The 12,500-nt window shown below is 42.5% G+C and overlaps 1 protein-coding gene across 1 annotated transcript in view; it reads left to right on the forward strand.

The window, feature by feature from the left end:
* nrxn3a (neurexin 3a) overlaps positions 1 to 12,500 on the forward strand; it is a 288,371-nt gene that overhangs the window by 265,811 nt on the left and 10,060 nt on the right. The window contains exons 18-19 of the mRNA XM_062522061.1: positions 6,808 to 6,840; positions 11,472 to 11,559. Coding sequence (XP_062378045.1) covers positions 6,808 to 6,840; positions 11,472 to 11,559 — 121 coding nt within the window. The remainder of the gene's footprint in view (positions 1 to 6,807; positions 6,841 to 11,471; positions 11,560 to 12,500) is intronic.

Here is a 12,500-nt window from a genome sequence, read left to right on the forward strand (position 1 = left end):
CAATACTGAAGCAGCAATTCATGAACTAAGCCAGCGAGGAAGACTCGAGTCGTGTGTTGGTGGTGTTTTGTTGCGGGCCACAGCGGAAGCCTGAGCCCTGCGTTTGAGACGCGGATTAAGCTCGTCTTTCAAGGCGAGTGCCGCCCTCTCTCTCTCTCTCCTGCCCGCTCAATGGAGGGATTGCCGGGCGGGTTTAGCGGAATCGGCAGGAGGATTCTCATTAAGGCGCAGACGACGCGTTAGGTCAACAAGCTGACAGGCCATGTTTGCTCTCCAGTCTTAATTTGTGCAAACAAGATCTGTAAACAAGCTGCCCGTCACAGCCAGCAAATAATTTAATTGCAAAGCTCTGATTCAAAACATTGCAGGGAAGGGAGTTGGTATATATGTATATATCTATAAATAATTTGTGTTTGTTTATTTATCTATTCACTTATTTGCTTGTCTGTCTGTCTGTTTGTCTAAATTGGATTGCACCTTCTCTTTCTCGCACTTAATGAAGAGTGAGAGTGTATCAAGGGATATAGGGGATAGTGAGATGCTCTGCTTGCAGAGAAAGCAACTCCTCTGTGGCCCACATAATGACTCTTCCTCCAGAGTAGATCCAGGACTAAACCTAAAGCCACATTCAGACGGGAAGAGACAAGCACCCACACAAACACACACACACAGCCTCGCATTTAACAATAAATAGATGGTATAAAAAAAGTTAAAGATAAAATAGTGAAAGGGATAGTGAAGTTACGTAATGCTTAGCAGCAGAATAGCTGAGGGTACAAAAGAGTGTTTGTATGTGTTATACAAACATATACTGTATATATAGAGAGACAAGAGACCCTAAAATGTTAGTGGAATTTAGCAACTTGGTGCCATTGCAGCAAAAAGTTGTGAAATGCTGTGCGACAGAGTTCAACTAATTGCAGCTTTTGAGGTGACAAGCAACGGGGAACCTGTGAATAGCTTTGTGTCTGAGCACAGAGCATAGAGACACGCCCTAACACTCCCATGCTCTCATGGCACTGCAGAAGAAGTGTGTAGCCATCTTTTCTGTGGATATTTGTGAAAAAAGGCAACTTAAAACAACAGGCAACAGTTAACAATTAACAAAACAGTCTGAAAATATCCTCTTAAACATTTTGTATACTGAAAAATAATTGGATATTAAATGCAGCAGAGATACATTATAAATAATGTTAACCTATGACTAATAATCGCATAATCACAATTACTTTCTAACTAACACCTTTCTCAACATTTTTGCTACACTTAAAATAGCATCTACAATTTTTGTAAATGTTGTTGAAGAAGGCATCGTTTCCTGTACGTGATGCAGCTCCGTCATCATGTGCCTAGAAGCGTTTCAGAGTCAAACACCATGGAGGACATCCGAATGATGAAGATGAGCTCACTGCCACTCCCTCAGCCCCTTGTTTCGCTGACACGTAGAGCGTACTCACAACCCAACAATGTCACCGATAGATACAGACACGATCGACGGCTGCGACATTGTTCTCTCATACAAGGTTTTTATCACAGGCCGTAAAAATCATACCTGGTGAATTTACTGACCACTTAAAACTGAGGGGTGGCCATATATCGTTGCCATATAGCTATAAGTTCACAGAAGTGAGATCTGCAGCTGTTTTTTTTCTTTTTTTTTCTCTTTTTTTTAGCAACAAACTTGAAAGGTCTCAGTGTAGAGTAGACGACACAAAGGTCGTTTAAATCACGATGTATTTCATTTCACCTGAGACACAGAGCTTCGGGATCCACACACCTCCAGACTCCTCCTCAGATACACTTTTGGCTGTAATCACTTCACTGAAACGTCAATATCTAATTAAGATTCCATTATACCCTGCCCAAATCAGATTGATTCTCCCCATTGTGGAGGTGGCAGGACACTGTGACATGTGTTGAGTTGAGCCTAATATATTTATATACCAGTATATACCTTGCTGTAGATAGTCTAATCTTAATGGTGGCTTTGTTTTGGTCCGATTATACATTTGAAGCTTTGCAAGTGCAATCTTGTAATGCCAAACTTTCAAAAAATATTTTTTTTAAAAATAGATAGATACGTAGATAGATAGCGATATTTTTTATCATGCTCAAATTGATTATATTTATCATATAACTTCATTTAATGATGTCATTAGGAGACTTGAAATCAATATGTTTCTCTAATGAGGTGTGGTGTTGCATATATTTCGCTCCCAACCCCATCAGTGGTGTCTCGGATAGGACGTCATAAGAACTGTCTGAACACACTTCTTTCAATGTCACATTCCAACATAAAGGTCAGCTATCCCACTGGCAGCCATAACTGGGTCCTCATTAACATTTTTAAAGACATAAAACCCCCAAAGTGGCACTGGAACCTCCTCAGCTGAAGCCATTAGATAGCGTCCATAATGGTATCAAGTTCTCTCATGTCATAGGTTAACTCTAGTTCAGAAGGGACGCTTATAAAAAAAAAAAAACGACCCCTTGAAAAGTGTCTGTGTATGAAAGGGGAACAGCGAGGGAAGGGAATCCGATGAGTGTCAGCAGTTGGCTTCCGCGGCAGTCGGAGGGGGTGATATTTCTCAGGAGTCGTGTTCCAAATCCAATTATGTGGCGGGAGAGGAGTGCGGAAAAGCTGCGCTGGGTGTCGAGGACTGATACATTTCACTAGGTACCCATGAGTTGGGGGGGGGCCAAGGGGGGCACAGACGCCGCTAACCTTAGGAGACACCGGCTGCCATTTACTTCAGCGGGACTTAAGAAATCTGTGCCATAACGCGCCACTCGTGTCACCATTGGCAGAGTGCATCCAATTTGTCAGCGTCGGTTGTGCTGAAAGGGCCAAAGTGAGGTCTAGTTTTAAAGTAGTTATTTGTGCCACTTTTTCTTTTTTTTTCTTGCTCAAAAGAAGTGTTTTGCGAGAGAGAGAGAGAGAGAGAGAGAGAAGAGGGAGAGAGAGAAAAAAAGCATTGCTCAGTAAGTAAAGACTGTGAAGAATAACAGAGTGATGGGCTGTGGTTTTAATATATGCCAGAAAAGCACCTTTCAGAATGTGTAGTGACGCCGAAGCAGCTGAAATGTGAAAGCCCTCATCCCCAGCCTCCTATCCAAGCATGAGTGAAACGTCCTTATGCTGCACTTACATTCAACAGCTTTTTGATCATCTCAAGCATTCCACTTGACAGACAGCCACCTCGAAAGTGGATCTATATGAGATCAGGGCAATAACCAGCTGCAAGGTGGATCAAAAGTCCAGGTCGCAGATCAGTAATTATTGGGTGTTATCTCAGTAATATGAGTGTAGTGTCATCTTAAGACACGATGAGACATGGCATCAGAGAACATCTCCTCTCATAGCACTACTACAGACAATTGCACTCATTGATGCACTTATTGCACTCATTGATGCACTTATTGTTGTTAGAAGTGCTCTAAAAAGCTTAAATGTTTTTACCATGTTGTAAGTCACGTTGGTTAAAAAGTGTCAGCCAAATGTAATGTAATGTAATGTAATGTAATAATGATAACTCAAATAAAAACTCTAAAAATTCAATTGACAAATCCTATGGACATACAGGTACAGAGGTAAAGCACCTCATCACACAGTTGAGGAAAGTCTTCCTTATTCAAACTGGCCTCTCATTAGACAAATGAGCCTGTTGCCCCTTGAAGAGAAATAATCATTATAGACATTGATTTTTATTTTCATGTAATCATGCCTACACAAAACAACTTTAGTTTGACCATGTATAATATTCCAACCTCTTTCGTTTTGTTATTGAGAGCAGCTTTATTGGCCAGGTTTGCATAAACAAACAAGGAATTTGACTCTAGTTAATCTTTGCTCTCAAAGTACAACACTCAAAAATAACATAAAAGGAATATAAAAAAAATATTTATGTCCATTTGGGCATGTTAAGAGCTGACCTACACCAACAAGCACTTTGGCTGAGAGTGATGACTATTTTACTGATCTAATATACTCTTCAGGTAGCCACATATGCATTACTATATTAGATTGCCTGGACTCTGCCAGACGCATAGAGAAGGACACCAGATGACGATGTGAGTATGTCACATCACTGACAAGAAAATAACCACTGTGAAGGAGCGCTTTCCAATATCTACTGCAATTACGTGATAGCTAAATCCCAACATACAGTATATCAAACTCATTTGCATTATAATGCACTCGTCCATCAGATTGTTCAGAATGGATTTGCAATTTACCATTATCGCCAGCCCCACAAACCGTTGCGCGTGAGATGCATAAAAATCCTATAGCCAGATAGTTTAATCATTCGGCTTGTCCATTAACGGACAGTGATGGAACTTATATTTGTGTCCGTCCATCAGCTGGTGGAGTCACAGCACACGTGTCAGTTTAAATGGCTTCGGTCCAGAGCGAAGGGGAAACGTTACCTAACCTTGACGCATAGCCAATTCAAATGTCAGAGCTGTATCTCTCTCACTCATTCTTCTTAAGCCTGTTCTTTCGATGCACTCATGCACACACACATACACATGCACATACACACACACACACACACACACACAAACACACACACACACAAACACACACACACACACACACGCACACACACACACACACACACACACACACACATAAACACGAGCATACACAAACACATACTGACAGACACACACACACACACACACACACACACACACACACACACACACACACACACACACACACACACATAAACACGAGCATACACAAACACATACTGACAGACACACGCACACTCACACACACCTCTCTTTATCTCCCCCTCACTGCATTTCCCCCACCACTCTTGAATTAGACACGGTAATAAAAGACGCTCCTTCAGATTTGAATCTGTAATTGAAACAAACTGTGTGTATGGCGTTCTAATTTTAGCTCCGGCCACGGTGGAGGTGAGGGCTCTCAGCCGACTGTTTATCATGCCGCGCCCTTTCACGACCTTGCTCTCAGTCGCAGGAAAGATGATTAAAGATCGAGACCGAAGAACGCTTCCTTTTTTAAATAAGACGAATGGGGTGGCGTTCGGAAAGCACACGCGGTCACTCTAGACTTGTGATGGACCCATAGTGGACACAAAGGGCCTTGGGAGAGTTTTTATGTGTGTGTGTGTGTGTGTGTGTGTGTGTGTGTGTGTGTGTGTGTGTGTGTGTGTGTGTCTGTGTGTGTGTGTGTGTGTGTGTGTGTGTGTGTGTGTCTGTGTGTGTGTGTGTGTGTGTGTGTGTGTGTGTGTGTGTGTGTGTGTGTGTGTGTGTGTGTCTGTGTGTCTGTGTGTGTGCATATGAGTGTGTGTGTGTGTGTGTGCGTGTGTGTGTGTGTGCGCGTGTGTGTGTGTGTGTGTGTGTGTGTGTGTGTGTGCATGTACTGTAGGCTTCAATTTCAATTGCTGATCACAGATCAATTGCTGTGTACTGAATTTCCTCTCTCCGCCTCTGATGGACATCCTGTAAGCTGCACCTGACGATCATGAACATGATAAGATCATGTCAACATCATATTTGTACATGGCTGCCAAGGTTATGACGATCTCAGAGATCTTTCTTTGAAACGGATCTGCCAGCCCTGACCAGCAGTATTGATTCTGCGTGTAATACAACCTGCTTACTTCTTGTTCTGTCAAAGTTGAGATCAGAAATGATAACATCAGTCCCTGCAGAGCTCTGTATAGCGGTGGGTTGGGCCCTGCCTATCAAAAGATTCAAAAGTGAATCACTTCCAGTCTTTGCTATTTTTAGAGATACTAATTGACTGTCTTGGCATTTAACCCCATGAAAGAGATGACACATGCCCTTCACACTGTATGCTGTGCAGTCAGTTTTCCGCATTTTGAAGTTATGTATATACTGCCAAGAAATGATAGCTTCAGCAATACTGTATGTCAAGTACTTAGGTAAATAGGTTGTAGAACAATTATTCTGTCATTATTCAATTATTGGTTTTAGATTATTTTCAGTAATCAGTTTGATGTCATTTTACAGTGTCACGTGTCACATTGATATCTAAAAAAAGAAAATACTTGGGTCTAGATTAGATTGCATTAGATTAGATTGAAGAGATTTAGAGGAGATCAGCATATTTTACAGTTGTGGTATAATAAAATACATTAACACATTAGCTCAAAGATTTAGATTTTCTTATCATTCCTGAATATTTAGTAGCCTAATTCAATATAAAATGACAAACCAAAACAAACATCCGGGATTGAGTTAGACTGTATTTTCTGAATTTATCATATTATTTTCAAATCCAATTGCAGAACCATCTTTAATTTACAGTAAATCCATACTCCTTCATCCCCCGTGTCCATTTTCACATCTTCATTTTCCAGCGAGTATAAAATCATGACGCTGGGAAGTTCCTAAATCTCCTGGGTTATTCCGGTGTCAGCACTTTCTGTTGTGCTAGGTAATCGATTAACATGCCTGGCTGAGGTAAAATGAATGGCCCGGCGCCTGCCTGCACTGTAAATCAGGCCAGAGATGGTAGATCTACATGATATACATCAGAGTGCTCCTGGCAGGCGACGGCCTGATGTATAGGCCCGCTGATGTTTTAGCTGACTTCTGCATTTCCACTAACGCCTTCCTAGAGATGCAGAGGATTGTGACCATTTAAAATAACTATCACAATACTGCAGCTCATAATCTAATTACAACATTGTTCTTTTGCTTCCTCTCTTCCTCTCTCTCTCTCTATCCCTCTCTCTCTCTCTTTCTCTCTCTCTTTCTCTCTCTCTCTCACTGTCTCTTGTCCTCTCTTCCTCCCTGGTTTAGGTTCTGAACAAAGACAAAGATAAGCTGAAGCAGGTATTAGTACCCTTTCAAATTATCATTTTTTTTTCCCTCATAAAGATGATAAAGTTGTCTGGTATTAATTGCTCAAAAATGCTTCACAGGAATATTGCATCATCCATTTCAAAATGGATGGGGGTTTTTAACCATAAGCACTTATTTTTTAATGTCATGGTTCAATTTGTTCCTCTCTTTTGTCACCTCCTGCATGGAAATAAATGACCCTCGAATGTTATTATATCTAAATAGTCATACAGAATTGCCGGTTTCACAGAGATGTTGTCACCAAGTAATATACTTTTTTTATATATATAATTGTGCATATTAATATGAATGTTCGCTGTTAGTCTAAATGCATAGCATTGCGAAAGGGTTGCCATCTGACCCCAGTGAAGTGTCAGTATGCAGCGAGCACACCAGGAGAGATTTAATGGATACGATTTATTTTGGAAATAGGGACTTAAGGGAATTGTGGTTCCTGTCACCACGTCTGGCATAGCATTTCTCTTTAAAGATATTAAATCACTAGGGAGATTTTTTTTTTTTTTTTTTAACTTTACTAACACACACATTTACACTAATACAAGCACACAGACATGCATATGCATGCACACACGCATACATGCACTCGCACACACACACATACACACACGCGCACACACATACAGTATACTGTACATACACACACACACACGCACACAAACATACACACACACACACACACACACACACAAACCTAACTGAGGGTGTGTTAGAGAGGACTCAGCTAAAGAGAGATGGAGGCTCCGTGAGGTTGTTTGGAAACTTTGGCATATTTCTGAGCCTGAGGATAGATCATTTTCACACACAATCATCTCAGTCAGTCGGCCGGCTTCTCAGATGGCTCTGACCTCTATTGCCCTTGTCTTCCACCGTGATATCTCTAGCCCTCCTAGTTTACATAAACTCCTATTGGCTCCTTATCTGGCGGAGAGAAAAATACACACTTAGAGCTGGCCCACCGCACCACACCACACCGCGCCACACCGCACCAACCGCAGCCGCTCATTTTAGGGAAATATTCCGTTATTGTCTCCGGAGTCTTCTTCCACTTGGCCCTCTGACATTTCTGTTGGGCTTTCCAACTGTTTGCTATCATTGATTATTCCGCCTCACTGAATCGCCGCTTCCCACAGCAGCTGCTGCTCAGACCCAAAATGCAGAAATAAATAGATAGGAAATAGAAAGGACTAGACTCCAGAGCGGTCGCTTATCCATGCGTCTCCCTTATTGGGATGTGCCGATCGAGCCTATCAACTACTTGAGTTTCATGAGGCTGTTTGTTGCCTTGTATTCCGACAGAATTGTCATCAAAGCTGACACAATAATGAAAAGCGATACTGTTGCTTGACTTTTTTAGTTTTATTCAGCGGTATATAGATTTTGAGGCAAACTGTTTTCGTCCGAAAGTGTCTTTTAAAATATTTACTGCCTCTGTGATTGAGGAACCAACCCTCCCCTTCAGTTCTGCAACTCAGAAAAAGTCAGCTTTGCAGTCAGAGAGATGTTAATCTTCCTAGACACCATAAGGCCAGGCCTCCCCAGTTATCTCCCGTCCAAACCTCACGTAGCACCCGCCTGCAATTGACTGGGCAGATCTGCACTCACTCTGCTAACCGCAAGGCTAAGAGGTGAATGCTAACTAGCCGAATTGTAACCTGAGGTGAGAGGAGGGAGCTTTTGCGGGCAAAATAATCTATCTGCCCCTCAGGATAGACGTCAAGAACTGACCAGAAAAATCTGTTTCTCTCTCTCTCTCTCTCTCTCTCTCTCTCTCTCTCTCTCTCTCTCTCTCTCTCTCTCGCTCACTCCCCCACTCCCTTTCCTCATCTATCAAGAACGGACTAAAGAAATTCTCTCTCTCTCTTTCTCTCTCTCTCTCTCCCTCTTTCTATCAAAGCGCCAGTCCTATTCATCAAATTTGTGTTTTCAAAGTTTTCACTGAGTCCAATGAAGCCAGATATTCTTTAAACAAATACTCTTTCAAAAACGAGTTTGAAGTCAGGAAAAAAAACCTGGAAGTTTTGTTCTTTTGTTTAGCTCTCTCTCTTTCTCTCTCTCTTCCTCCTTCTCTTTCTCCTTCTCTCTTACTCTCTCTCTCTCTCGATGTCCCGGTGTGGTCCTGTGATTAAAGCGTGTTATCTGTGTGTGTGCGTGTGTGTGTGTGTGTATCCCGGTGTGGTCGTGTGATTGAAGCGCGGTGTTATCTCGAGAGCAGCCACTGCACACACCTACTCTTCAAAACGCTTGTGTGCTGTGCAGCGCTGGCAGATCCCTGGTGCGCTTGGCATCTTTGTTTGGTGGGTGCAGCAGGCTTATCTCCGCAGGGACACTCTCTCCGAGATTTGAACACCCCCCTTCCTCCACACACACACACACACACTCATCCAGCATCAGTCGACTTGACTTCACTTCTCCCCACTTATTACGATACGTTTTTCCTGACATCCGTGGAGGAGTGGAAGCAGGTCTTTCTGCTGGAATGTATAGAAAAACGCATGCTGATATCGTTCAGTGGACATCAAACAAACAGAAAACGAGTTGAATAACATTTTTTAACTCAATTTTCTTTTGACAGCTAGGGAGGGGGAAAAAATCTGTTTTAAGGGAGATGTGATAAATAGGAGGGCCATCTTAACAAATCTCTCACTTTGTCCCACAGCTTTAGCCTACTCAAAGAGAATAAACTAACCCAATGAATGGACTCCTCTTGATTTTTAGGGGAAGAAACATTTGTGCCTTAAATAATGCATAATAAGACTGGAAATAAATTGAAAGGATTTAGATGGATTTGCTTATCTGTCGGACACCATGAAGCATTACACTCTTAGGGCTAGAGAAAAAAAGCGGAGGGAAGAGGACTAATCTTCCAGGAGTTCAATATTAAGTTCCCGCCGTCACTGTCAACCAGCCAGTTTAAGTGAGGAAGGAGATTAATCCCCTGAGCTGCAATGAATGTTAAAGGCTTATGCTCCACGGAAACATATTCTCTCATTGTTAAATGTGTGGATTAGGCTCTTCTCTGCTGCCTGACAAAAGTAGCAATAGATGGTTATACAATGTCATAATGTTGCCAGGCTCAGTCAGAACGCCGCCTTGTTGCTTGGTACCTGATGGGAGTTGCCGTGATACGGACTGAGAGACACATTCTATAGGCAGAGCTGGTGTCTCTGGCAAAGTGGAGTTAAAACGTGCTAGGAACGATTGTAAACAGCATGAAACAAATGGTTCTTTAGAGGAGAGGAGAAGAGGAACCCCCTCTTCTGAGCAAATCTGAAGTCTGAAGTTTTGAGTGAGGGCAGCAGAAACGTAGTTATTCCGGTCAGGTGGTGTTCATGACATTTAAACACTGAATGGCAATTGGGAGGCCGAGCTTTGATTTGTTTACCATATTAAACAGCCCACCTCCCTGCCATTCAGCAGGAAATCGGGGGGATAATTTCAAATTTTCTCTGGAATCAGTCAATTACTTTTCTCATTGCGCCTCACATCTGTGATCTTCCCCCTCTTTTCAGACGCCGAGATGAGCCTTTTTGCCACACTAAATATGAATTCAATGAATAATTTCATATTTACCCCGAGCCGTATTCCTCACCACTCCCAAGTGCAGGGCCACTCTGTCTGCCTTGTCAATGACGCGCGACCAAACCCCCCCCCCCCCCACACACACACACACACACACACACACACACACACCCCACCCCCCGCCCTCCTGATTTGCACACCCACCCCTCCTACTTCCTCTCCACAGGAAGTCCATCAGATGGGGGGAACGAGGAGGGACAAACATTTTATTAGTCCATCACGCGTGGCGAGATTTAGGGCTCCTGCCGTTCCCCCCGCGCGGAGAGAAGCCTCTCCACTCCGACCACTGTTATTTATCATTTCATAAACCTGTTCTATGACAGTGCTTATTTTATCCTCAGCCTAATCTGTTTCTTAATAAAGCCATGGGCGAGCTCCGAGCGAGTGAAAAACGGCTCTGTGCCGCGGCGGCGCCGAGGCGAATGAGAGAGTGAGAGGGAAGGCGGCGTAAATCACCACTCTGGCCCACCGCCGCCAACAGATAATCTCTGAATACGTCCGCCTGATTCAGACCAGCCCTCTCAATAGCTGTGATCTATAGTAATGGAAATCCATGCAAACCGTTCAAGGGGGAAGATTGAGTTGACACCGAGAAATTAAAGAGTGTAAGCCGCGCAGATCAAAACAACGGCATAAAAAAGAGTGATGCACAAACTCACACACACACACACACACACACACAATACACACACACTCACACACACGTACACACACACACACACACACTCATACACAATGGAATATATTAATTTCAGAACTTCAGGTGAAGGTTGGAAGGGTACTGTGAGAGTGTGTTTGAGCAGTGGTGGAATTCATTGGCTCGAGGGTCAACAGAATGTTAACTAACCGGGCTGTAGTCAGGAGCACACAAACCAAAGGCTGTTGAGCAAGTGCAGTGTGGTTTCAGTTCACACAAATCTTGTGAATGTTATTTTCCTTATTTATGAAATTGTTTAAGGAGTACCCATACCTCTCCTCTTTGTTTGTTTGTGTTGCGTGTCTTTCTCCATAAACCAACCAAGACCACGGAGGACATCGTGTCGTCGGCGGAATGTTCCAGCGATGACGAGGACCTGGAGGAGTGTGATTCAGGCCATGCAGGTGGGCTAGGTTAGTTTCACGCACTCTCGCACACACACACACACACACACACACACACACACACACACACACAGCTGAGGACCTGGTCCTCAAAGCATCACTCCCCATGGTCTCATGAGTGTAACTGCAGTCCGAGCTAAATCCCTGCATGTCTGTGGGCTTAACATGTGAGTGTTCATATGGTATATAGCAGTCAAGCTCCTTACGTAGAAGGCGATTAGACAGACTCAGTGGACATAAGCAGCTCTGATCATGCCATAATCATTAGCCATTTTAACCATATCCGTACTTTAAGCTACACTTGCCCATGGGGTTAGCCGAAGTGGTTAACATGCTCACAGATCTGGACTGATATTGTACTGGGAACACCTAATGAAATACAGTAGCATGGTTTAATAAACGCCAACGTAAAAGTACAAAATTAGTCCCGAGAGGTGGCATGTTCTCTGCATTGATGCTTCAAAATGTATCATATTTTGAGATAGTAAGGTTTCTACTGTGTTTAAGAATTATGCAAGTGCCTTTTTGACATGATACATTTTGAGATAAACTTCTATTGAAATTGCTATATGCAAATTTGTAATATTATACACAACAGGGTAAATGCAATAGGTTCGAGAACTGCTTTAATTTCATTTGAGTTTTTCTCCCATACTTGGAAGCTTGTACTAAATTTAACATTGTGATAGAGAACAGACATCATTGAATTTCTGTGTACATTTTTTTTGTTCATTCTAATATTTTTCTTCAAGATAAATACGTTGCACAAAATATAATTTCCAAAAATGTTACAATTTTAATCATATACCAATTTTAATCAAGGAGAGATCTAAATATTTCCTTTGGAGTATTTGAGAGAACTTGGGTATTGACCCCCTTCAAAATAATTCATCCTGATGCTGCGTTGTTCTGAATTGGAACCAGCAAGTGTATATAGGAGGACATCTAAT

This window comes from Sardina pilchardus, chromosome 20 (genome assembly GCF_963854185.1).
Source record: "Sardina pilchardus chromosome 20, fSarPil1.1, whole genome shotgun sequence".
Taxonomy (NCBI): Eukaryota; Metazoa; Chordata; class Actinopteri; order Clupeiformes; family Clupeidae; genus Sardina; species Sardina pilchardus.